At 42.7% G+C, this 24,707-nt stretch overlaps 1 protein-coding gene across 5 annotated transcripts in view; it reads left to right on the top strand.

The window, feature by feature from the left end:
* Window positions 1-16,466, top strand: part of LOC139573593 (disintegrin and metalloproteinase domain-containing protein 15-like) — a 33,890-nt gene extending 17,424 nt beyond the window's left edge. Inside the window, exons 19-24 of one of the 5 annotated variants that reach the window (XM_071397221.1) lie at window positions 1,116-1,275; window positions 2,344-2,458; window positions 8,605-8,670; window positions 13,054-13,122; window positions 14,870-15,039; window positions 15,198-16,466. In XM_071397221.1, the coding sequence (XP_071253322.1) occupies window positions 1,116-1,275; window positions 2,344-2,458; window positions 8,605-8,670; window positions 13,054-13,122; window positions 14,870-15,039; window positions 15,198-15,264 (647 nt within the window). In that variant the 3' untranslated portion in view covers window positions 15,265-16,466. Of the gene's footprint in view, window positions 1-1,115; window positions 1,276-2,343; window positions 2,459-8,604; window positions 8,671-8,823; window positions 9,234-13,053; window positions 13,123-14,869; window positions 15,040-15,197 lie in introns of those variants that run through there. The other 4 variants (XM_071397222.1, XM_071397223.1, XM_071397225.1 and 1 more) reach the window with 4 other exon arrangements.
* The last annotated feature ends 8,241 nt before the right edge of the window (window positions 16,467-24,707 follow it).

Below are 24,707 nucleotides of genomic sequence, written 5' to 3'. Positions count from 1 at the left end.
GCAGAGACAGCAAGCGCGGTTCGTTGCTCCAGTGCCTTTCCGTTCACCTTCACACTCCTGGGCCAGACTACACTCAATCATAGGACCTACTGAAGAGATGAGTCTTCAATAAAGACTTAAAGGTTGAGACCGAGTCTGCGTCTCTCACATGGGTAGGCAGACCATTCCCTAAAAATTGAGCTCTATAGGAGAAAGCCCTGCCTCCAGCTGTTTGCTTAGAAATTCTAGGGACAGTTAGGAGGCCTGCGTCTTGTGACCGTAGTGTACGTGTAGGTATGTACGGCAGGACCAAATCGGAAAGATAGGTAGGAGCAAGCCCATGTAATGCTTTGTAGGTTAGCAGTAAAACCTTGAATTCAGCCCTTGCCTTAACAGGAAGCCAGTGTAGAGAGGCTAGCACTGGAGTAATATGATCAGATTTGTTGGTTCTAGTCAAGATTCTAGCAGCCGTGTTTAGCACTAACTGATGTTTATTTAGTGCTTTATCCGGGTAGCCAGAAAGTAGAGCATTGCAGTAGTCTAACCTAGAAGTAACAAAAGCATGGATACATTCTTCTGCATCATCTTTGGACAGAAAGTTTCTGATTTTTGCAATGTTACGTAGATGGAAAAAAGCTGTCCTTGAAAGTCTTGATATGTTCATCAAAAGAGAGATCAGGGTCCAGAGTAACGCCGAGGTCCTTCACAGTTTTATTTGAGATGACTGTACAACCATCAAGATTAATTGTCAGGTTCAACAGAATAGCTCTTTGTTTCTTGGGTCCTAGAACAAGCATCTCTGTTTTGTCCGAGTTTAAAAGTAGAACATTTGCAGCCATCCACTTCCTTATGTCTGAAACACAGGCTTTCATTGAGTGCAATTTTGGGGCTTCACCATGTTTCATCGAAATGTACAGCTGTGTGTCATCCGCATAGCAATGAAAGTTAACATTATGTTTCCGAATGACATCACAAAGAGGTAAAATATATAGTGAAAACACTTCTTATCTTAATCAAATCCTGGTGAAATTGGGACACCGTATCAATAAAACTAGGATGAAATAAGTAAGATGCACCCAGCTTTAATTCTATGTCTGCCATGATAACCAAGACCACAATATTTTCTGGATCTCTAGGATCTGACCCGGCACGTGTGGCCTTGCTGGTCATCTTCCTCTTCGTCCTGCCAGTGGTTCTCCTCTTCCTCGCCCTGCGTTTCCCCCGGTGTCACCGCAACCTGCCCTGCCTGGGTACTACCAGCCTCTTCCACAAGGGCACCGGACGCCAACAGAGCCGGTGAGAGCCCTGACCCAGGGGACACCAGCTATGTGTTCACATATTAGTTACAATGTGTATATAGTATGTATATGTTTGCGCAGTGCAGAAACCCGCTATCAGTATGGACAGAATTTCGGCCATAGTGTTTTTTTAATAGCTATAATGGAATGAAAGGGGCTATGGCTAGCTGGAGTATGTGCAAGTTTGAATTGGACATGCACAAGGTTTATCTTGCACTTTATCACTCAATGAACGTCAGAGTTAACTGTGTTTTTCTCTACCTCTGATTCAATGGGGTCAGTGTGGCCCATAGTGAGAGTTGGGGCCTGGTGTTTGCCGTGGAACAGGCTAAAAGGTACTAAATGTTAAGGGTAGAGTAAAGCCATGGAATTAGTTTCTAGCTGCTCAGTTCTGGGCTGTGTCTTTACGACGAATTGTTATTGAAGTGCAACGTTAATACTTAGTGTTCCATTTAACACCCAAGAGTCTCTCTAGTTTGCAAAAATATCTGAACTTTGGTCCATATTAAAATAACTCACTATAATCTAAAGAGTGACTAAATTTGATTGATCAGTTTTAGTTCAACAGGTGTTTTTTGACTAAACAGCTCAGATACTAGCGATGCACTTTAAGTAGGATATAACGACAAACTAAATGCTACGAAGGCTTTGGGAAACTCACCCCAGTTTAGTTCCCCATTTCTTCAATGTTTTATATAAGACTCCTTTAGAGCCGGTTTCGTGGATAGTGATGGTGACCATTCTTGAGAGTCTCAGTTCTATACGCTTATTTTGAGCGTTACTTCTGTCAACCTCATTTTTACTTATACTGTAACACTGCAATGACCTCTGACTCTTCAGAACCAGAACTGATTATTCCCCTAGGTTGTAATATCATGTATACCAGTGTATTGTAATCAAACACCCATTCTTTGAGGGCTAGACCAGTGTTATAGAGAAACATAATTCTTGTCTCTTATGACAGTGCTCAGCTTACTATTTGTAATGCTTCAGAACCCACATTATTGAAATTGTGGAATGAACTTTATGGTAATGTGCTAATGTGTGAGTGTGTGCTGTCTCCCAGGACCCCGGCCACAGAGCGAGTGGATGCTCGTAACGGGGAGCAGGTCCAACCACTGAGGTACCACTGGAGCCGCCAGAGTGACATCCAAATGACCCCGTCTCCGCCTTCTAACAAGGTACCACGATGACCCAGCCTGGCCTTCCCTGGCTGTCACTCAAATAGTTTTTCCACCTACACTGTTCCTATGTGCCCCTTGTTACAGGTACCTGGAATCGATAACACTGACTTTATTGTAATAATATTAGTCATTTAGCAGACGTCAATCTCTCTGTGTTGACCCACATTAAAAAAATACTACCGTTTACTATAGAATACTATAGTACTTACTGTAGAATTCTGTAGTAAACTGTAGGATAGGGATTAACATGGGTAACCGAGATCACTTGACTGACCCAGGAAAACACATTTCCCGAAAATATTAAATGACAAGATCCGAAAAATTACTAAAATGTTCCCCAATGTCGGCACTAATGCAATTCCACAAAATACACAACATGCGCAGAAAAATATTTAATAGCACAATATCCAAACAGGTTGTCGCATGGTAGCCTTTAGTCTAGCGTATTTACTTCACACAAAGTTGCCATAAATTCAAAGTGAACGCATAATTGCCACTACTGAACTGCACACATGACCCGAATGCAGTTAATGAACCCTACAGGAAACCCCTACAGTATAGCCTATAAAAGAACGTGTGCCTCTTTGAGCTGTCATTGTGACTCTTCAGACATTCACAAATTTGATAGGCCTATGCACAATTTATTACATAGTCATCTCTGTCACAGACATGAAGTCTGTGGGTAGGCATGAGGGAAAATGTATATCTTCTCCTGTCCGACTGCCTAGGCTATTTTCTTATCCAAAATCCTGACTCCTGTCTTGCATGAAAATTCCTAACTTTATTCTGTAATCCATAGGTTGCATTATAAAAGCACGTCTCTGGCCTATGCATGTCAAAATACCGCTATAACATTTCCCCTGCTTCTTTGCTATGTCTCAGACTTTCTGCCCATAGATCTTCAGTAGAGAATGTATGCTCAACTAACAATATGGGAGTAGATATGGATATTTTGAAAACGGGTGTTCTTTGTTAAGATACTTTGATATTTAAACTATTTCCACTCTTCATCTCCCTATTATTCATGAGCTGATCTGCTATCTGTATAATCATCAACTCGATTTTTGCCAAATATAGGAGATATTCTATCATTCGTTGAAGGTTATCTAGCAAGATTAGCCACTTTAGTCATTTGACTTTTGTTTGACTGCCATTAAAGTTTGTATGATTATACATTTCAATGCTTTGGGTGCGCTCTGTGCGACCTGAGCACACTATTTGTCGAGATGGCTTACTGCTGGAATTTGCTGAATTAATTGAGAAACATAAGGCTCAGAATTTATGAATGGCCTGTTTCGCAATTCACAACGATGTCATTGGCGATCAAAGATCAAAGACAGACTCTATAATGACTAAATATCAGTTTCATTTTCTCTGAAATCTTTACTCTCTTATTTGGGGAGAACCCTGGCATAGTGACCATATCTTGGTTTTAAACTCTTTAAATGGGCAAATCAGGGCTCACCGTTCTGCAGGAACACGTTGGGGGGGGGCAGTAGGGAGAGGTACCGGTGCGGTGCAGAACTTTTGGGATAAATATGAATTATTCGCGGGTATTGAAACTTGTCTTGAAAATATTAATCCCTACTGCTGAATACTATACTACACACTAGTATTCCCCTCGATTGTGTAGTGCTTACTATAGAAATCTGTAGTGTACTGTAGAATACTATACTACACACTGTAGTATACCTTAATCATGTGTAGTAGTTACTATAGAATTTCTACCTACTGGTTATGGAAATGTTTTAGTAGGAGAAAAGAGAAAGCAGCCAATTCCATGTCAAAGATAATAAAACAAAAATACTATAGTAAAGACTATAGTATTTTAGGCTTGGGTAGTATACTGTATACTGGGGTATTTGGAAATAGCCACGGGATGCTTTTTCAATGCTGTCAATATCAATTAAACTATTTCTTACATATTTTAAATACTTTGAATATTTGTAGCTACTTTTTAAGTAAAGTACCTGCAGTCAACTTGTGCAATACGTTAGGAGATAAAGATTGCATTCTTCATTTCACCGGTCACATTATTTTTCATTATGAAGTTTAACGGTAGTCCCTAATCACATGGTGTTTGTCTACAACCACACAATGACTAGAGACCAGAGCCTTGTGAGTCACTCACTGTTGCGCAGCACACCCCAGGTGATCTAGTTACAGTATGGAATTCATCACTAAATGTTTGACAGCTAGATATCTTCTAACTATTAAGTTAACTGTCTAAAATGTGCTCAATACTCTGTAGTTGTGCATTTGGTTTGCTAATTTAGTAGCTAGTTATCTAGTAGCCAGCAGACCTGTGTAGATTAAAATGTACCTCAATCCAGGGATGAGAAATGTGAGGTACTCCGAATTGTCCCATTATCTTCACGGTGTAACAGTTGGGATAATGGGACCATTCAGAGTACAACGCATTTCTCATCCCTGGATTGAGGTACATTTTCTGAGCCATATCTTGCACTGACTCCATGGTGTCTTAATATACACAGGAATGCTGTCTGAACCTAGTAAGTCAGCAGGTAGAATTTTCTGGCTAGTTATCTAGCTTAGTGTTCAGCTTCTTGCAAAATCAGCATTGCTAACCTTTGGATTACAGAGGCTGAATGGGGTTTGAAAATAGCACCCCTTGTGTTCAGTGCCAGTATTACAGAATATCCCGGGATGGCACAAGGTCGGTATGACAATCAGGATACCGCCAAAGCCTATAGTATACACTATAATCTTTTAACTATAGTAATACTACTGCATTTATACTATAGTAAATTGTAAATACTACAGTCATGTCCACAAAAACACTACAGTCTACAGTAAAGTCCACAAAAACACTACAGTAAATACTATAGTATATAATTATAGTAATACTACAGCATTTACAATGCCTTAGGAAAGTATTCAGACCCCTTGACTTTTTCCACAATTTGTTAGGTTACAGCCTTATTCTAAAATGTATTTAAAAAATAAAAAAAATCCTCATCAATTTACACACAATACCCCATAAAGACATGTTTGCTCATTTATAAAAGAAACTGAAATATCATATTTACATAAGTATTCAGACCCTTTACTCAGTATTTTGTTGAAGCACATTTAGTAGCGATTACAGCCTCGGGTCTTCTTGGGTATGACGCTATAAGCTTGGCACACCTGTAATTGGGGAGTTTCTCCCATTCCTCTCTGCAGATCCTCACAAGCTCTGTCAGGTTGGATGGGGAGCGTTGCTGCACAGCTATTTTCAGGTCCCTCCAGAGATGTTTGATCGGGTTCAAGTCCGAGCTCTGGCTGGACCACTCAAGGAAATTCAGAGACTTGTCCTGAAGCCACTCCTGTATTGTCTTGGATGTGTGCTTAGGGTCATTGTCCTGTTGGAAGGTGAACCTTCGCCGTCTTGAGCGCTCTGGAACAGGTTTTCATCAAGGATCTCTGTACTTTGCTCCATTCATCTTAGCCTCCATTCTGACTAGTCTCCCAGTCCCTGCTGCTGAAAAGCATCCCCACAGCATGATGCTGCCACCACCATGCTACACCATAGGGATGGTGCCAGGTTTCCTCCAGATGTAACGCTTGGCATTCAGGTCAAAGAGTTACATCTTGGTTTCATCAGACCAGAGAATCTTGTTTATCATAGTCTGAGAGTCCTTAGGTGCCTTTTGGCAAACTCCAAGCAGGCTGTCATGTGCCTTTTTACTGAGGAGTGGCTTCCGTCTGGCCACTCTACCATAAAGGCCTGATTGGTGGAGGGCTGCAGAGATGGTTGTCCTTCTGGAAGGTTCTCCCATCTCCACAGAGGAACTCTAGAGCTCGGTCAGAGTGACCATCGGGTTCTTGGTCACCTCCCTGACCAAAGCCTTTCTCCCGATTGCTCAGTTTGGCCGGGCGGCCAGCTCTAGGAAGAGTCTTGGTGGTTCTAAACTTCTTCCATTTAAGAATGATGGAGGCCACTGTGTTCTTGGGGACCTTCAATGCTGCAGAATTGTTTTGGTACCCTTCCCCAAATCTGTGCCCCGACATAGTCCTGTCTCGGAGCTCTACGGACAATTCCTTCGACCTCATGTCTTGGTTTTTGCTCTGACATGCACGGTCAACTGTGGGTCCAATCAATCGAATTTACCACAGGTGGACTACAATCAAGTTGTAGAAACATCTCAAGGATGATCAATGGAAACAGGATGCACCTGAGCTCAATTTTGAGTCTCATGGCAATGGGTCTGAATACTTATGTAAATGAGGTATTTCTGTTTTTTGATTTAATAAATGTGCTAATATTTTTTTTTTTTTACTGTTTTTGCTTTGTCATTATGGAGTATTGTGTGTAGATTGCTGAGGATTTTTCTTAATACATTTTAGAATAAGGCTGTAATGTAACAAAATGTGGAAAAGGTCAATGTGTCTGAATACTTTCCGAAGGCACTGTATACTATAGTATTTTTTAAATGTGGGGAGCTATTCCTGAATCTTGCAATGTTATAGACAGGTCTATCTTGTTCAAGACTGATGTTTTTGAATTTGTAGAAGAGGATGAGGCTACATGTGTAGTGGGCATTTCTATGAGTTGTAAGATTGGCCTGAATAAGGGGAGCATAAAGAAAATACAAAAAGCATCTAACACATTAACAAGGTCTATCTAAGTTAGTAACTACACTGAACAAAAATATAAACGCAACATGCAACAATTTCAAAGATTTTACTGAGTTACAGTTTATCAAAAAACATATGGAAATCAGTCAATTCAAATACATTCATTAGGCCCTAATCTATGGATTTCATATGATGGTCACAGATACCTTTAAAAAAAGGTAGGGGCGTGGATCAGAAAATCAGTCAGTATCTGGTGTGACCACCATTTGCCTCATGCTGAGCATCACATCTCCTTCGCATAGAGTTGATCAGGCTGTTGATTGTGGCCTGTTGTTCCACTCATCTTCAATGGCTGTGCGATGTTGCTGGATATTGGCTGGAACACACTGTCTTACACGTCGATCCAGAGCAACCCAAACATGTTCAATGGGTGACATGTCTGGTGAGTATGGAAGAACTGGGACATTTTCAGCTTCCAGGAATTAGGTACAGATCCTTGCGACATGGGGCCGTGCATTATCATGCTGAAACATGAGGTGATGGCGGCAGATGAATGGCATGACAATGGGCCTCAAGATCTCGTCACGGTATCTCTGTGCATTCAAATAGCCATTGATAAAATGCAATTGTGTTCGTTATCCGTAGCTTATACCTGCCCATACCATAACCCCACCGCCACCATGGGGCACTCTGTTCACAGCGTTGACGTCAGCAAACTGCTCGCCCATGCGACGCCATACATGCTGTCTGCCATCTGCCTAGTACAGTTGAAACCCGGGATTCATCTGTGAAGAGCACACTTCTCCAGCGTGCCAGTGGCCTCAAAGGTGAGCATTTGCCTACTGAAGTCAGTTACGACGCCAAACTACTGTTAGCTTCCCTGATACAGTTTCTGACAGTTTCTGCAGAAATTCTTCAGTTGTGCAAACCCACAGTTTCCTCAGCTGTCTGGGTGGCTAGTCTCAGACAATCCCGCAGGTGTTGAAGCCGGATGTGGAGGTCATGTGCTGGCGTGGTTACACGTGGTCTCTGGTTGTGAGAAATTAAAATGTAATTCTCTGGCAACAGCTCTGGTGGACATTCCTGCAGTCAGCATGCAAATTGTACGCTCCCTCAACTTGAGACATCTGTGGCGTTGTGTGACAAAACTTCACATTTTAGAGTGGCCTTTTATTGTCCGCAGCACTTGGTGCACCTGTGTAATGATAATGCTGTTTAATCAGCTTCTTGATATGCCACACTTTTCAGGTGGATGATTTATTTGAGCAAAGGAGAAATGCTCACTAACAGGGATGTAAACAAATTTGTACACAGTATTTTAGAGAAACAAGCTTTTTGTGTGTGTTGAACATTTCTGGGATCTTTTATTTCGGCTCATGAAACATGGGATCAACACTTTACGTGTTTCGTTTATATTTTTGTTCAGTGTATGTTCTCAAGTGACCAATTCATATTTTCTCAATCTGAGAGTTGAATATGTAATGCTCAATTCTAATAACTAACTTACCCTCCAATGCATGTTTCCATTGGCTGTCAAAACCCTTTGACTCCTGTTTTCTCAGGTTCAGGACAGACCTGCTCCGCCTACTAAGCCACTCCCCTCTGACCCTGTCTTAAAACAAGCCCAGGTAACCTGGCCTAGGCCTGTGAGGTGATGGGTAGCTTGAAAAATGCTTGTGTGTGCAATGCAATGAGATGAAATCTCTACATAAATAATTAGTAATCTATAAGAATCCTCATGTTTTCTAGAACTAACATTCTGTGTCTTTTTATGTGTGTAGTTGCAGTATTATAGCGAAGTCCTGTTTGCTCCTCTACTTTTTCCATATATCCATCATTGGATAAGAAAGAAACGGCCAGCCCCCACCAAGCCCCTGCCCCCCGACCCCAGCCCCCTTAACAGCCAGGTACAGTCAAAGGTTGCCATTTAATGAGGAGGTCTTCGTCCATATGTAGCAGCAGTAGCCGTAGCAGTAGCCGTAGCAGTAGCCGTAGCAGTAGCCGTAGCAGTAGCCGTAGCAGTAGCCGTAGCAGTAGCCGTAGCAGTAGCCGTAGCTGTAGCAGTAGCAGCACCACCAACACAGTTGATTCTCATGCAATCGCCCTTTTTCTATCTACAGTGGGGAGAACAAGTATTTGATACACTGCCGATTTTGCAGGTTTTCCTACTTACAAAGCATGTAGAGGTCTGTAATTTTTATCATAGGTACACTTCAACTGTGAGAGACGGAATCTAAAACAAAAATCCAGAAAATCACATTGTATGATTTTTAAGTAATTAATTTGCATTTTATTGCAAGACATAAGTATTTGATCACCTTCCAACCAGTAAGAATTCCGGCTCTCACAGACCTGTTAGTTTTTCTTTAAGAAGCCCTCCTGTTCTCCACTCATTACCTGTATTAACTGCACCTGTTTGAACTCGTTACCTGTATAAAAGACACCTGTCCACACACTCAATCAAACAGACTCCAACCTCTCCACAATGGCCAAGACCAGAGAGCTGTGTAAGGACATCAGGGATAAAATTGTAGACCTGCACAAGGCTGGGATGGGCTACAGGACAATAGGCAAGCAGCTTGGTGAGAAGGCAACAACTGTTGGCGCAATTATTAGAAAATGGAAGAAGTTCAAGATGACGGTCAATCATCCTCGGTCTGGGGCTCCATGCAAGATCTCACCTCGTGGGGCATCAATGATCATGAGGAAGGTGAGGGATCAGCCCAGAACTACACGGCAGGACCTGGTCAATGACCTGAAGAGAGCTGGGACCACAGTCTCAAAGAAAACCATTAGTAACACACTATGCCGTCATGGATTAAAATACTGCAGCGCACGCAAGGTCCCCCTGCTCAAGCCAGGGCATGTCCAGGCCCGTCTGAAGTTTGCCAATGACCATCTGGATGATCCAGAGGAAGAATGGGAGAAGGTCATGTGGTCTGATGAGACAAAAATTGAGCTTTTTGGTCTAAACTCCACTCGACGTGTTTGGAGGAAGAAGAAGGATGAGTACAACCCCAAGAACACCATCCCAACCGTGGAGGTGGAAACATAATTCTTTGGGGATGCTTTTCTGCAAAGGGGACAGGACGACTGCACCGTATTGAGGGGAGGATGGATGGGGCCATGTATCGCGAGATCTTGGCCAACGACCTCCTTCCCTCAGTAAGAGCATTGAAGATGGGTCGTGGCTGGGTCTTCCAGCATGACAACGACCCGAAACACACAGCCAGGGAAACTAAGGAGTGGCTCCGTAAGAAGCATCTCAAGGTCCTGGAGTGGCCTAGCCAGTCTCCAGACCTGAACCCAATAGAAAATCTTTGGAGGGAGCTGAAAGTCCGTATTGCCCAGCGACAGCCCCGAAACCTGAAGGATCTGGAGAAGGTCTGTATGGAGGAGTGGGACAAAATCCCTGCTGCAGTGTGTGCAAACCTGGTCAAGAACTCCAGGAAACGTATGATCTCTGTAATTGCAAACAAAGGTTTCTGTACCAAATATTAAGTTCTGCTTTTCTGATGTATCAAATACTTATGTCATGCAATAAAATGCAAATTAATTACTTAAAAATCATACAATGTGATTTTCTGGATTTTTGTTTTAGATTCCGTGTCTCACAGTTGAAGTGTACCTATGATAAATATTACAGACCTCTACATGCTTTGTAAGTAGGAAAACCTGCAAAATCGGCAGTGTATCAAATACTTGTTCTCCCCACTGTATGTTGAGGGCCATGCCATCACACTGTTTCTTTAAAATGATTCTATGAAGGGGCCTCCCGAGTGGCGCAGCGGTCTAAGGCTTGAGGCATCACTACAGACCCGGGTTCGATCCCAGGCTGTGTCGCAGCCGGCCGCGTTGTTAGGGGAGGGTTTGGCCGGCCGGGATGTCCTTGTCCCATCACGCTCTAGCAACTCCTTGTGGCACGCTGACTTCGGTCGCCAGTTGTACTGTGTTTCCTCCGACACAGTGGTGCGGCTGGCTTCTGGGTTAAGCGAGCAGTGTGTCAAGAAGCAGTGCGGCTCGTCAGGGTCGTATTTCGGAGGATGCATGGCTCTCAACCTTCGCCTCTCCCGAGTCCGTACGGGAGTTGCAGCGATGGGACAAGACTCTAACTACCAATTGGATATCACGAAATTGGGGTAAAAATATTAAGAAAATAAACATTTTTAAAAAATGAGGATATGACATATCAGTGAATGGAAACCTGCATGTGGTGATGGGTAGCTTGAAAAATGCTTGTGTGTGCAATGCTATGAGATGAAATCTCTACATAAATAATAATTAGTAATTTATAAGAATCCTCATGTTTTCTAGAACTAACATTCTGTTTTCATTGTACAAATAGTGAACATTTTGGAGTATTGTGACATTACTCTGTAGAGTCTCATTCAGTATTCTGTTAGAATACCTGAATAGTCCCTTTCCTTTGGTTGGTCTCTTCCACCCCTCACTCATTCTCTCCATCTATTCCTCCTGTTCTTCTGTTTTCCGTCCGTTATTCTAGCCATCGTTGAGTGACTTAAATTATGTTGAAAACTAACCACAGCATTACTTTGATTACTTAGCATTACTTACTGGCATGGGGGGAGCATGTTCTTCCTTTTAGTGCCAACAGTAGCCACAGTGTCTAATGCTTAACAAAGGTTTAATTTGGACAAGATTAACTCTCCTGTTTAGACATGTAAATCTGTCACTTAGCGAAAGAACCCTCCACATGAGCGAACTCTCTATCCCCAGCTTAGATCTGGAAGAGTAGCCTATGTGCTGAGACACAATGATTGAACTAGTTGACAAAGACCATGGCTCCACACACCAGAGTTGTTTATCTCTTTATTTCCAATCACTTTCATAAATTGTAATACTTGACTTGAATATTATGTGATGATGCCTACAACAGGGTTGGCATTATTACATAACATTCAAATCTAGAGCTACATAGTTAATTAGCTAACGCTCTAGAATCAATGTACACTGAGTGTACAAAACATTAGGAACAACTTCCTAATTTTGAGTTGCTAACCTTTTTGCCCTCAGAACAGCCTTGAATCGTCGAGGCAGGGACTCTCCAAGGTGTCAAGCATTCCACAGGGATGCTGACCCATGTTGACTCCAATGCTTCCAATAGTTGTGTCAAGTTGGCTTGATGTCCTTCGGGTGGTGGACCATTCTTGATACTCTCGGGAAACTGTTGAGCGTGAAAAATCCAGCAGTGTTGCAGTTCTCGACCCACTCAAACCGGTGCGCCTGGCACCTGCTACTATACCCTGTTCAAAGGCACTTACATCTTTTGTCTTGCCCATTCACCCTCAGAATGGCACACATACACAGTTAATTTCTCAATTGTCTCAAGGCTTAAAAATCCTTCTTTAACCTGTTGCCTCCCCTTCGTTTACTGTACACTGATTGAAGTGGAATTAACAGGTGACATCAATAAGGGATCATAGTTTTCACCTGGAATGAGCATGTGTTCCTAATGTTTGTACACTCAGTGTATATTCCATACCACTGTTTCTCAAAAAGTATCTTATGGTCTTTGGTCAAGTTGCTGATTTCTAAGTTTTGTTCAGTGTGGGTAAATTCATCTCATCTGTATGGCTTTGAGGAGCACTGGTGTCAATCATCTTTCCCTCTTATCATCTACTTCCATGATTGGAATCTGTCTTGTCAATAGTAGCGTAATGGATTCTCTTCCATTACTTTAGAGTGCATTTGTTACCTTCATGGTACTGAGCATGATGGCGAATGAATAGAGGTAGCTGTCTCGTCTCTGTGGTTTGCTAATATAAATGATTTGTCTTTGTCTCATTGCATGAGAATTGGTCTGAAGTTTGTTGTTTTCATTGTACAAATAGTGAACATTTTGGAGTATTGTGACACTACTCTGTAGAGTCTCATTCAGTATTCTGTTAGAATACCTGAATAGTCCCTTTCCTTTGGTTGGTCTCTTCCACCCCTCACTCATTCTCTCCATCTATTCCTCCTGTTCTTCTGTTTTCCGTCCGTTATTCTAGCCATCGTTGAGTCGGCCGGCTCCTCCCACCAAGCCTCTACCCCCTGACCCTGTGCTAACAGGCAGCCAGGTACCAGAGTAGCATGTAGACATGGCTGCATGTGGGCATTGGGTCTGATTGGTTGATTTATGTGACGAGTGTGGTTGGTTGGTTAATTGATTGTGGAGGGATTTAATGGTTGATTGGTGGGATTGTGTGGTTAATTGATGTGTATGTAGTTGATTGGTTGATTCAATGGATTGAATGACTAATCAAGCTTTAGTTCAGTATTGTATTGCTGAATTTACATTTATGTGCAAATGCAGATCAAAGTACTTCATATTCACTCACTTGGAAGTGGCTCTAAAAAGTTGGTTACAAAAGAATGCACAGCCAATCTATGGCTATAGGTAATGGCAATGTTGGTAACTAATTGAAAATAAAAATTTATTTAGGTGAAATTAGCATTTTAAAGTTAAAGTACAAACTGCATTGTATTAATGTGTGATACTGCATTTGCATATTAAACCATGCTTAATATATTGGTGTAGTGTAAATACACACACAGGCCAGTTTATTAGGTACAGCACCCCGTTCACGAAAATGGATCGCTCCTACAGACAGTGAGTCACGTGGCCATGTCATCGAGACATTAAGTTACTGTTTGATTGAAGGTTGAATGGACAAGTGGCCCAAGCAACTTTAAGCGTGGTATGATTGTCGATGCCAGGCGCGCTGGATCCAGTATGTCAGAAACGGACGCCTTCCTGGGCTTTTCACACACGACAGTGTCTAAGGTTTACCGAGAATAGTGTGACAAACAAAAAACATCCAGTCAGTGGCAGTCTTGTGGGCGAAAAAGGCACGTTGATGAGAGAGGTCGAAAGAGAGTGGCAAGAATCGTGCAAGCTAACAGGCGGGCCACAAACAGACAAATGGCACAGTACAACAGTGGTGTGTAGAATAGCATCTCGGAATGCACAACTCGTCGGTCCTTGTCACGGATGGGCTATTGCAGCAGATGACCACACCGGGTTCCACTCCTATCAGCTAAAAATAACAAGAATCGTCTCCAGTGGGCACGTGATCACCAACACTGGACAATCGAGGAGTGGAAAAACATTGCCTGGAGTGGCCTGCGCAGTCCCCAGACCTCAACCCAATAGAGCATCTTTGGGATGAGATGGAACGGGCTGTTTACAGCATGGACGTACCGCCGTCCAATCTGCAGCAACTGCGTGATGCCATCGAGTCAGCATGGACCAACATACCCGTGGAACGTTTCTGACACCTTGTAGAATGCCCCAACTAATTCAGGCTGTTCTGGAGGCAAAGGGGGTGTCCGACCCCGTACTAGATGGGTGTACCTAATAAACTGGCCGGTGAGTGTAGTTTGCATCGTCCACATACAAGCAGGCAACCTTCAACACGTCAATATCAGCAAGTCGCATAAATTATTTCTAGTACCATTAGCAGAACAGTTAACTAAACCAAAAGTTAATTAATTAAATCTACGCTTGGTCTAGAGCCCATCCCTGCAACTCCAGTCCTCGGGGCCGTAGTGGTCACACTAGTTCCTTATCCCTAGCAAACACAGCTGATTTAAACTAATTGCGTTTTTGAACTGAAGATCATTAGTTGGTTATTGGAATCGTGTGTTAGCTGGGGCAAAAGTGACACCAATTAGGCCCCCAAGGATTGGAGTTGGTCTAGAGCCCTCAATTTTCAGTTGTCTTGTCACTGTTACCTAAACTCTATGTGACGATCAGCTATAATCAACGAAAATCATTGTATCACACCTGGATTGTATTATATGTTTCTTTTGTATTTTCTTCAGGCCCTTGTACCACCCAAAAAACCACCAGCACCCAGGAAGTCCTTGCCTTCAGAGCCCCCGTCACATCCCACCCACCCTGGGTACATTGCATCTGGTGCCCCCCTGCAACATGGAGCGAGTAGAACTTCAGTTCCACCTGTTGGCCCTCCTGTTGCAGCCGTCCCTTCCAGGTACTTCAGTGACTGTATTGTTCGGCTAATTTGATGAATGTATAGATGTCAGATGAATGGGCAGGTAGACACATACAGTTGGCGTTTTACAGTATTGTAACAAAAGCTGGAGGTGACCTTCTTTTCTATCTTTCTATATCCCTCTCTCTCTCACATAGACGTGCCCCTTTACCTCCAGTACGGACGTCACAACCCAGAAAACCCAACTCGACACCTCCGGTTTAACTGACAAAGATCCACAAAACCACTAAGATTCTGAGATTCTCCTAAACCGGACCTGACAGCATGAATTGCACTGATTCAGCCAAGAGTTTTATTATGGAGAACCTTATAGGAAGGCTCAGAACCCAGAAGTCTCCAAATGAAGGCTGCTTTTCACTCTCCCTGCCCCCCCCCCCTAAACTATTTCCTGTTGTCTTCTTCCTGAGAGACTGACAGGTGCCTTGGGTGGTTGGTTACCTGCCGTGTTGGGACAGACTGGGGCTCCGAGCAAAGCAGAGAAGGTCTGGAATGTTCAGTTGGGTTGATCCGTTGGCCATTAAGAAACTGGATGGATGTAGTTAAATATCCGTCAAAGATGTAACACTTCATGAAAACTGTGTGGCTTTTGACATTAACTAACAATTACAAAAACGGATGTCTACACAGAGGCTAAACTCAATTGAGATTAAAGGCCCAGTACTGGTTTTATGGCACTTGCACGTTTGAATGTGCCCTGTGATGCTTCAGAACAACGTATTACTCTTCTACTTATAGGTTGAAGCCCAAGTCATCCTCCCAATCCGACTGTGGCCACCACTTTTGCACCATTTTGCAGTATTTTATTTTAAGTGGCTTGGCTAATGCAGGCGTCAGGAAACCAGTCCTGACCACCCCTTGCTCTCTTTCTGGAATAAAGAAGCATGTCAACACTTTCATTCACCGCAATGATTTCTTTGATCTCCATCACAATGGTGTCATTGAGGGGGAGGACCTTGCATGCAACCCTCTCTGACTAACCCTTGAGATGAAATGAGAATAGTGTCACAGAAGCTTTAGTTCTTGATTGCAGAGCTGTACAACTAACTGCACAACTATAAATACCAGAGAATTCTAACTTACCTACTAGTTTTAATTCTACAATAAGGGCTATTTAAAAGCCAAAGAGATTTTCTCTGGAGAAGTGAAGGGCGAAGTAGATTGAACTTTGTGAAATGATAGGCCACTTCTCGAAGACTGACCTACGCTGTGACAGAAGATCAGTTGCCTTTTTTGTGAGAACACTCAGATGTAACATGAATTGTTACGAATTTTGCTCAATGCAATTATGGGAGTGTCTTTTCATGAGACTGTTCTACTTTGACCTCTGTCATTCTGCATTTGTCCTACTGTCTCAATTGAGACGTTCATTGCTGCTGAGGGAAATAAAACAGACTGCGGAAAAGTGACTGGTTTTGTTGGCTGCTTAATTTTCCTCTTTTGTATGAACCTTTTGTGCTGACTTACCCTTTCACACAGTGATATCACAGCACTGGGTGTGCAACTAAGTTGAAACAACACTGGGTGCTTGGGAAGGAGGAAGGTGTTAACTAGCTTGCATGCCAATTTGATCAAATACATTCTTCTCATACATGGTGTGAGTGTGTGCATGCAGCCCGGATACGCAGTGACTGGTTTCAGGGGATGCAGATGTGAGAAGAGATGTCATGTCGCTCTCACATTTAAAACACAAAAGGAAACGTAACATAAATAGAAGGCTTAATTCTGAGAAGTCAGACTTCCTCTGAACATTTGCTATGAATTGTGATGTTGTCTTATGGGGAAATATTTATTTATCCATCTCCAAGTAATGGAAGATGAGTTGGTTTATTTTGTAACATTTCTTGAAATGTTGCTCGTGTCAACCCTTTTGGATCCATAAGTGTAGGTTTTGATGAAATGGCACAACTGCACTACGCATCATTCACTCTTCCTTGGACACAGTTGTAGAACGTTTGTTGTTCAAAATGTTGTATTTCAAAACTTATGCTTGTGTACGTAACACTAGAAAAGCCGGGCCTCAAGGGACCTCACTTTGAACCAATGAGCGGTCATTTTGACTGCAACATTCTAACAAATACATTCCATATATGCTATCGGAAAAAGTTTTAGAAACAGATGCCTCACAAGTCCTCAACTGGCAGCTTCATTAAATAGTACCCGCAAAACACCAGTCTCAATGTCAACAGTGAAGAGGCGACTCCAGGATGCTGGCCTTTTAGGCAGAGTTGCAAAGAAAAAGCCATATGTCAGACTGGCCAATAAAAATAAAAGATTAAGATGGGAAAAAGAACAGACACAGGACAGAGGAACTCTGCTTAGAAGGCCAGCATCCCGGAGTCGCCTCTTCACTGTTGATGTTGAGACTGGTGTTTTGTGGGTACTACACTGCTCAAAAAAATAAAGGGAACACTTAAACAACACAATGTAACTCCAAGTCAATCACACTTCTGTGAAATCAAACTGTCCACTTAGGAAGCAACACTGATTGACAATAAATTTCACATGCTGTTGTGCAAATGGAATAGACAACAGGTGGAAATTATAGGCAATTAGCAAGACACCCCCAATAAAGGAGTGGTTCTGCAGGTGGTGACCACAGACCATTTCTCAGTTCCTATGCTTCCTGGCTGATGTTTTGGTCACTTTTGAATGCTGGCGGTGCTTTCACTCTAGTGGTAGCATGAGACGGAGTCTACAACCCACACAAGTGGCTCAGGTAGTGCAGCTCATCCAGGATGGCACATCAATGCGAGCTGTGGCAAGAAGGTTTGCTGTGTCTGTCAGCGTAGTGTCCAGAGCATGGCGGCGCTACCAGGAGACAGGCCAGTACATCAGGAGACGTGGAGGAGGCCGTAGGAGGGCAACAACCCAGCAGCAGGACCGCTACCTCCGCCTTTGTGCAAGGAGGAGCACTGCCAGAGCCCTGCAAAATGACCTCCAGCAGGCCACAAATGTGCATGTGTCTGCTCAAAAACAGACTCCATGGGGGTGGTATGAGGGCCCGACGTCCACAGGTGGGGGTTGTGCTTAGTTTAGAAATCCAGGTTAGCAGGCAATATTAACCAGGTGAAATTGTGTCACTTCTCTTGCGTTCATTGCACGCACAGTCAGGGTATATGCAACAGTTCGGGCCGCCTGGCTCATTGCGAACTAATTTTCCAGAATTTTACGTAATTATGACATAACATTGAAGGTTGTGCAATGTAACAGGAATATTTAGACTTATTGATGCCAACCGTTAGATAAAATACAGAACGGTTCCGTATTTCACTGAAAGAATAAACGTTTTGTTTTCAAGATGATAGTTTCCGGATTCGACCATATTAATGACCTAAGACTCGTATTTCTGTGTGTTATTATGTTATAATTAAGTCTATGATTTGATAGAGCAGTCTGACTGAGCGATGGTAGGCACCAGCAGGCTCGTAAGCATTCATTCAAACAGCACTTTCGTGCGTTTTGCCAGCAGCTCTTTGCAATACTTCAAGCATTGCGCTGTTTATGACTTCAAGCCTATCAACTCCCGAGATTAGGCTGGTGTAACCGATGTGAAATGGCTAGCTAGTTAGTAATAGCGTTTCAAACATCACTCGCTCTGAGACTTGGAGTAGTTGTACCCCTTGCTCTGCATGGGTAACGCTGCTTCGAGGGTGGCTGTTGTCGATGTGTTCCTGGTTCGAGCCCAGGTAGCGGCGAGGAGAGGGATGGAAGCTATACTGTTACACTGGCAATACTAAAGTGCCTATAAAAACAACCAATAGTCAAAGGTATATGAAATACAAATCGTATAGAGAGAAATAGTCCTATAATTCCTATAATAACTACAACCTAAAACTTCTTACCTGGGAATATTGAAGACTCATGTTAAAAGGAACCACCAGCTTTCATATGTTCTCATGTTCTGAGCAAGGAACTTAAACGTTAGCTTTCTTACATGGCACATATTATACTTTTACTTTCTTCTCCAACACTTTGTTTTTGCATTATTTAAACCAAATTGAACATGTTTCATTATTTATTTGAGGCTAAATTGATTTTATTGATGTATTATATTAAGTTAAAATAAGTGTTCATTCAGTATTGCTGTAATTGTCATTATTACAAAAAAAATTAAATTTCAATCGTCCGATTAATCGGTATCTGTAACGTTTGTTTTCCTCCTCGTCTGAGGAGGAGCAAGGATCGGACCAATATGCAGCGAGGTATGAAGACAATGATTTATTTAAAGAAAGACGAACACGAAAAAACTCTTAACAAACTACAAAACAATAAACGACGTAAACAGACCTGAACATGAGAACTTACAGACAACGAAGAACGCACGAACAGGAACAAACTCACAAACGAAACAGTCCCGTGTGGCATAAACACTAACACAGGAACAATCACCCACAAACAAACAGTGTGAACAGCCTACCTTAATATGGTTCTCAATCAGAGGAAACGTAAAACACCTGCCCCTGATTGAGAACCATATCAGGCTAATTGAAAAGAACCCAACATAGAAACACATAACATAGAATGCCCACCCAGCTCACGTCCTGACCATACTAAACAAAGACAAAATAAAGGAAATAAGGTCAGGAACGTGACAGTATCGGCTTTTTTGGTCCTCCAATAATCGGTATCGGCGTTGAAAAATTATAATCGGTTGACCTCTAGTTTACACATATGAATATTACATCTCCCTTCTTTTAAAACAAAAGAAAAATGTTTTACATATTCTAAGCGTAGTTTGAACTCAAGAGAAGTAACCATTTATATTGCATACTACACCAACTGAATCAACATAGACTCTGAAACAATGATCCAACATACTGTTATTTTTCGAACAAGGGATTCTCAGCAACTCAGCTTTCACAGTAGAAATTACATCTTAACATTTCAAACAAATACAATACCAAAGCATTTCAAGTGAACGTTCAATAACAAGTTTACAGTCTGGAACTCTTTTAGGGCAGCGATCCGCCTACACCCTTTGACATTTCACAGGTCTAGGACAGCTCTGGGCTTGACCTCTCTTTATCTTGTGCGATATGATGCTGAGCATGCTTCTGTGTCAGTCAACAGCTCTTGTGGTGTTGCAGGTAAGTATGGTGTATGTTGTGCTGTGTGTGTGTGTGTGTGTAGTCCATCACGCTCTCTTTCAGGGGAACAGTTCATCTCATCAGTGTGTTGTTCTTTTGTGTTCAGTAGGTGATGACGATTGCGGCGGTACACCGCTCCTTCTGCGGTGCGGACGTGATATGAACGTTCAGTGTCAGCTGGCTGGATGACGACTGCTGGCTTCCAGAGGCCATGCTCTTGGATTCTAACTGACTCTCCGTCGATCAGTGATGGCAGTGGTCTAGCTGACCTGTCGTAGTATCGCTTTTGTTGTTGTTGTCTCTGTGCACGTTTTTCATGCATTTCCTTGTAGCTGACGACCTCAGCTTGCAGCTGCTGGTTGGTGCTGGGAAGGATTGAGCGAAGTCTGCGGCTCATCAAAAGCTGGGCTGGTGATTTGAAGTTGTCAACTGGAGTGTTGCGGTATTCAAGGAGACTGAGGTAGGGGTCTCTCTTGTCTGCTTTTGCTTTGTCCATAAGTGATTTAGCAATCTGCACAGATTTTTCAGCAAGGCCATTACTTTGAGGGTAATGTGGGCTTGTGGTGACATGTGTAAACTCCCATGCTTTTGTGAAGGATTCAAACTCATTTGATTTGTAACAGGGCCCATTGTCAGATATTAAAGTCTCTACAATGCCATGCCTGGCAAAAGCTGCTTTCAGCTTGTGTATCACAGCTGCAGATGTGGTGCTGTGAAGCTTATCGAGTTCGAAGTATCTGCTGTAGTAGTCCACTGTTACGATGTAGTCCTCGTTGTTCCAGGTGAACAGATCGTTTTCCACGACCTACCAGGGTCGGTCTGGGATACAGTGAGGTAACATTGGCTCTTTGGTGTTTGAGGGGTGTCGTTCAAGACATATGTCGCATTTACCAATAATGTCCTCTATTTGTTTGCACATTCCGGGCCAAAACAAAATGTCCCGTGCTCTCTGTTTGTACTTTTCCATGCCCATGTGTCCAGCATGGATCTTTGTCAAAATCTCTTCTCTGAGACTGGTAGGAATAATGATTTTCTCTCCTTTGAAAATTATTCCGTTGATCTGTGATAGTTCATCTCGGTGGTTCCAGAATTCTGAGACGCTCTGAGGGCATTTTCTCCTCTCCTCAGGCCATCCATCCTGTATGACTTTCCTCAGCTGTGCGAGTTGTGAGTCCTTTTGTTTCTGCTTGGATCTCCTTCAGTTTTGTGTCACTAACTGGTAAGTTGCTGTACACAGTGTGCACTTGCATGTCCATGCCTTCACTGAGGCTGCTGTCCTTATAGGTAAGAAACTTCCTGGAGAGTGTGTCTGCGACAGGGATGTCTTTGCCTGGACGGTGAATGATTGTGAAGTCGTATTTTTGTAGTTGAAGGATCATTCTCTGTAGCCTTGGCGGGGATGCGGCTAGTGGTTTCCTCATGATTGACTCAAGGGGCATGTGGTCGGATTCCACAATGACTTGTCGTCCATATACGTACTGATGGAAACGTTTACATCCGAACAGAATGGCGTAGAGCTCCTTTTCAATTTGAGCGTAGTTGATTTCACAGCCTGTGAGAGATTTGGAAGTGTAGCCGATGGGCTTTCCTTCTTGCAATAGCACTGCACCCAGTCCATACTTCGACGCGTCCACTTGGAGTCTGAGCTCTTTGTCGGGGTCATAGTAGGCAAGGATTGTTCCTGGTTCTCTCGTGATCAAGTCTTTCACATTCTGGAAAGCAATGTCGTGTTGCTTGTCCCAGAGAAATTCACTGGACTGCTTTAGCAGTTGACAAAGGGGTGCATTAGCATTGGAGAGGCTGGGTGCGAACTTGGCTAAGTAGTTGACCATGCCAAGCACTGTTTCCAGCTCTGCACGGTTCTTTGGTGGCTCCATTTCTTTTATGGCTGAGATCTTCTGTGGATCTGGCTTGATTCCAGTCGCTGTGAGAAGATGTCCGAAGTAGCTGACCTCTGTAGCGCCGACTGTGCTCTTCTCGGGGTTGAGCCGGACTCCTCTCTCGCGGGACCTTTGCAGCATCGCACGGAGGTTTCGGTCGTGCTCCTCTTTGGTTCGACCATAGACAAGGATGTCGTCCACAATTGCCACAACTCCGTCGAGGCCTTCATACACTTTGTCGATCCTTCGCTGAAACTCGTCTTGGGCTGAGATAATCCCAACTTTAGCTTTGTGCCTTGTGTTCCTATCTCAATGTCAGCAAAGGCTTGCTCCGTCTCTGATATGACTTTTCTGTGTCACTGAATCAATAAACAATTCATCAGCGTTTGACTCTTTGATTGACATTTCATCTTCACTCACTGTGTGTACTGTTTTTCCACGGTAAGCTCTGCACACTTTTGCAAAGTGATTCCATTTACCACATTTAGTACACTGTTGCCTTTAGCTGGGCAATTTCCTTGTTCGACATGCACTTTGTATCCACAATATCCACATGTTTTGGGGCGTTTTGAGTCTGTGTCGCTCTGTTTTGGAGTTATGTCTCTCTCCGTTCTACGCGCTCTCTGTGCACCGGAGATGTGCTTTGATGTCTGCCTGACTGCGTGCACTGCTTGTTCACGTGATGTGCTCGTGAAATGGTTTTCATCTGAGCCAGTGCTAGCTCGTGAGATCTGGCTATATCGATAGCTTTGTCCAGCGTTAGCTCAGACCCAACATTCAAAAGTTTCTCTCTCACTCGCGGTGAGTGTATTCCAAATACAATACGGTCCCTGACCATCTCATCCTTGTTTGCATAATCACAGTCTTTCACAAGCAGACGCAGCTCTGTCACAAACTGTTCAAAAGACTCGCTAGCTCCTTGTACTTTGTCATGGAATTTGTACCTAGCGAAAATCGTATTGGTCTTCAGCACAACATATGCTTCAAAACGATCGTAGTATGTTTTCAGTACCTTTGATTCAGCCTCGGTAAGTGTCCATGTGTTGTAAATATCTCTCCCTTTTTCACCGATCCAGAGGAGCAGGTAGCTACACTTTTCCTCTTCTCCTTTGTCTTTCAGAGGACCCGTGAACATTAGCTCCACATGCTGTTTGTACTTACGCCATGCATCGGGTAAGTTTGTAGACTCCCAGTCCATTCGAGGTGAAGGAACTCCAGAAAAATCCCTCTTTTAAGACCTTTTACTCTGACACCATGTCTTGTTTTGCACACTTTGTACAAAATAATAAAATGCAGTACTACAGGATATTTCTTAACGTAGCTCTTTACTAGCTAGCTATAACTTGCATGTTCATGTATCTCAAACCATGATCAACTGTCCATGACCTAACCATCTGGGTGGTCTTAACCAATCATAGCACAGTGGCGGTAAACTGCATCCAATTATAATTCAGTATGTTTACACATATGAATATTACACACGTCTCTGCCTACTCCATCCGTCCTCCGTACCCCCTCCTACTTCCCAATGACGAAGACAGTAACCACAAGTGGGTCATTTGTGTAACTTGGTCAAAAAAACGTCATAAAGAGCACATGTTAACTTTTTATGGCTGCAGGGGCAGTATTGAGTAGCTTGGATGAAAGGTGCCCATTTCAAACGGCCTGCTCCTCAGTCATAGTTCCTAATATTTGCATATTATTAGTAGTATTGGATAGAAAACACTCCAACGTTTCTAAAACGGTTTGAATTATGTCTGTGAGATTAACAGAACTCATATTGGCAGGCAAAATCCTGAGTTGAAATCAAAACAGGAAGTCAGAAATCTGAGCTTGTCTGTATTCACCAGAGTCCTTTAATAAATCCAATTGAGTTATGACTGATGTTGCACTGCCTAGGGGTTCCACTAGATGTCAGCAATCAATAGAAATTCCAATGAGACTTCTATGATGTTGTGGGAGAGAATGAGAGCAGAATCAGTCAGGTGTCCATCAAGCAGCCATGCGCTGATCATGCATTTTCCTCATGCAAGGCACTGACGTTCCATTGCTCACGCAGACAAGAAGGAATACTCCGGTTGGAACTTTATTGAAGCTATATGTTAAAAACATCCTAATGATTGATTCAGAACTTAGTTTGAAATGTTTCTTCGACCGGTAATATCACATTTTGAAGTTTCTGTCCGATATAACGCTGACCAGAATTAGCATTTGGATATGTTAACCAGACGCGCTAACAAAAGAAGGTATTTGGACATAAATAACGGATTTTTTTCGAACAAAACAAACATTTATTGTGGACCTGGGATTCCTGGTGTGCTTTCTGATCCTAATCAACAAAGGTAATGGAATATTTATCATGTATTTTATTGTTTATAGTGACGCTATCTTGGCAGCTGTGGTATGCTCCTTTGAGCGCCGTCTCAGATTATAGCGTGCAATTATTTTTCCGTAAAGTTTTTTTGAAATCTGACATAGCGGTTGCATTAAGGAGAGGTATATCTATAATTCAATGTGTATAACTTGTATTATCATCTATATTTATGATGAGTATTCATGTTGAAACGATGGGCTATGCAAAGTCACTTGATGTTCTTGCATTTAGTGAATCTTGTAGCCTCAATGTAAACTCAGATTTTTTGATATAAATATGAATTTATTCAAACAAAACATGCATGTA

Source organism: Salvelinus alpinus, chromosome 4 (assembly GCF_045679555.1).
Source record: "Salvelinus alpinus chromosome 4, SLU_Salpinus.1, whole genome shotgun sequence".
NCBI lineage: Eukaryota > Metazoa > Chordata > Actinopteri > Salmoniformes > Salmonidae > Salvelinus > Salvelinus alpinus.
This window is presented reverse-complemented; position numbering and strand designations above follow the sequence as displayed.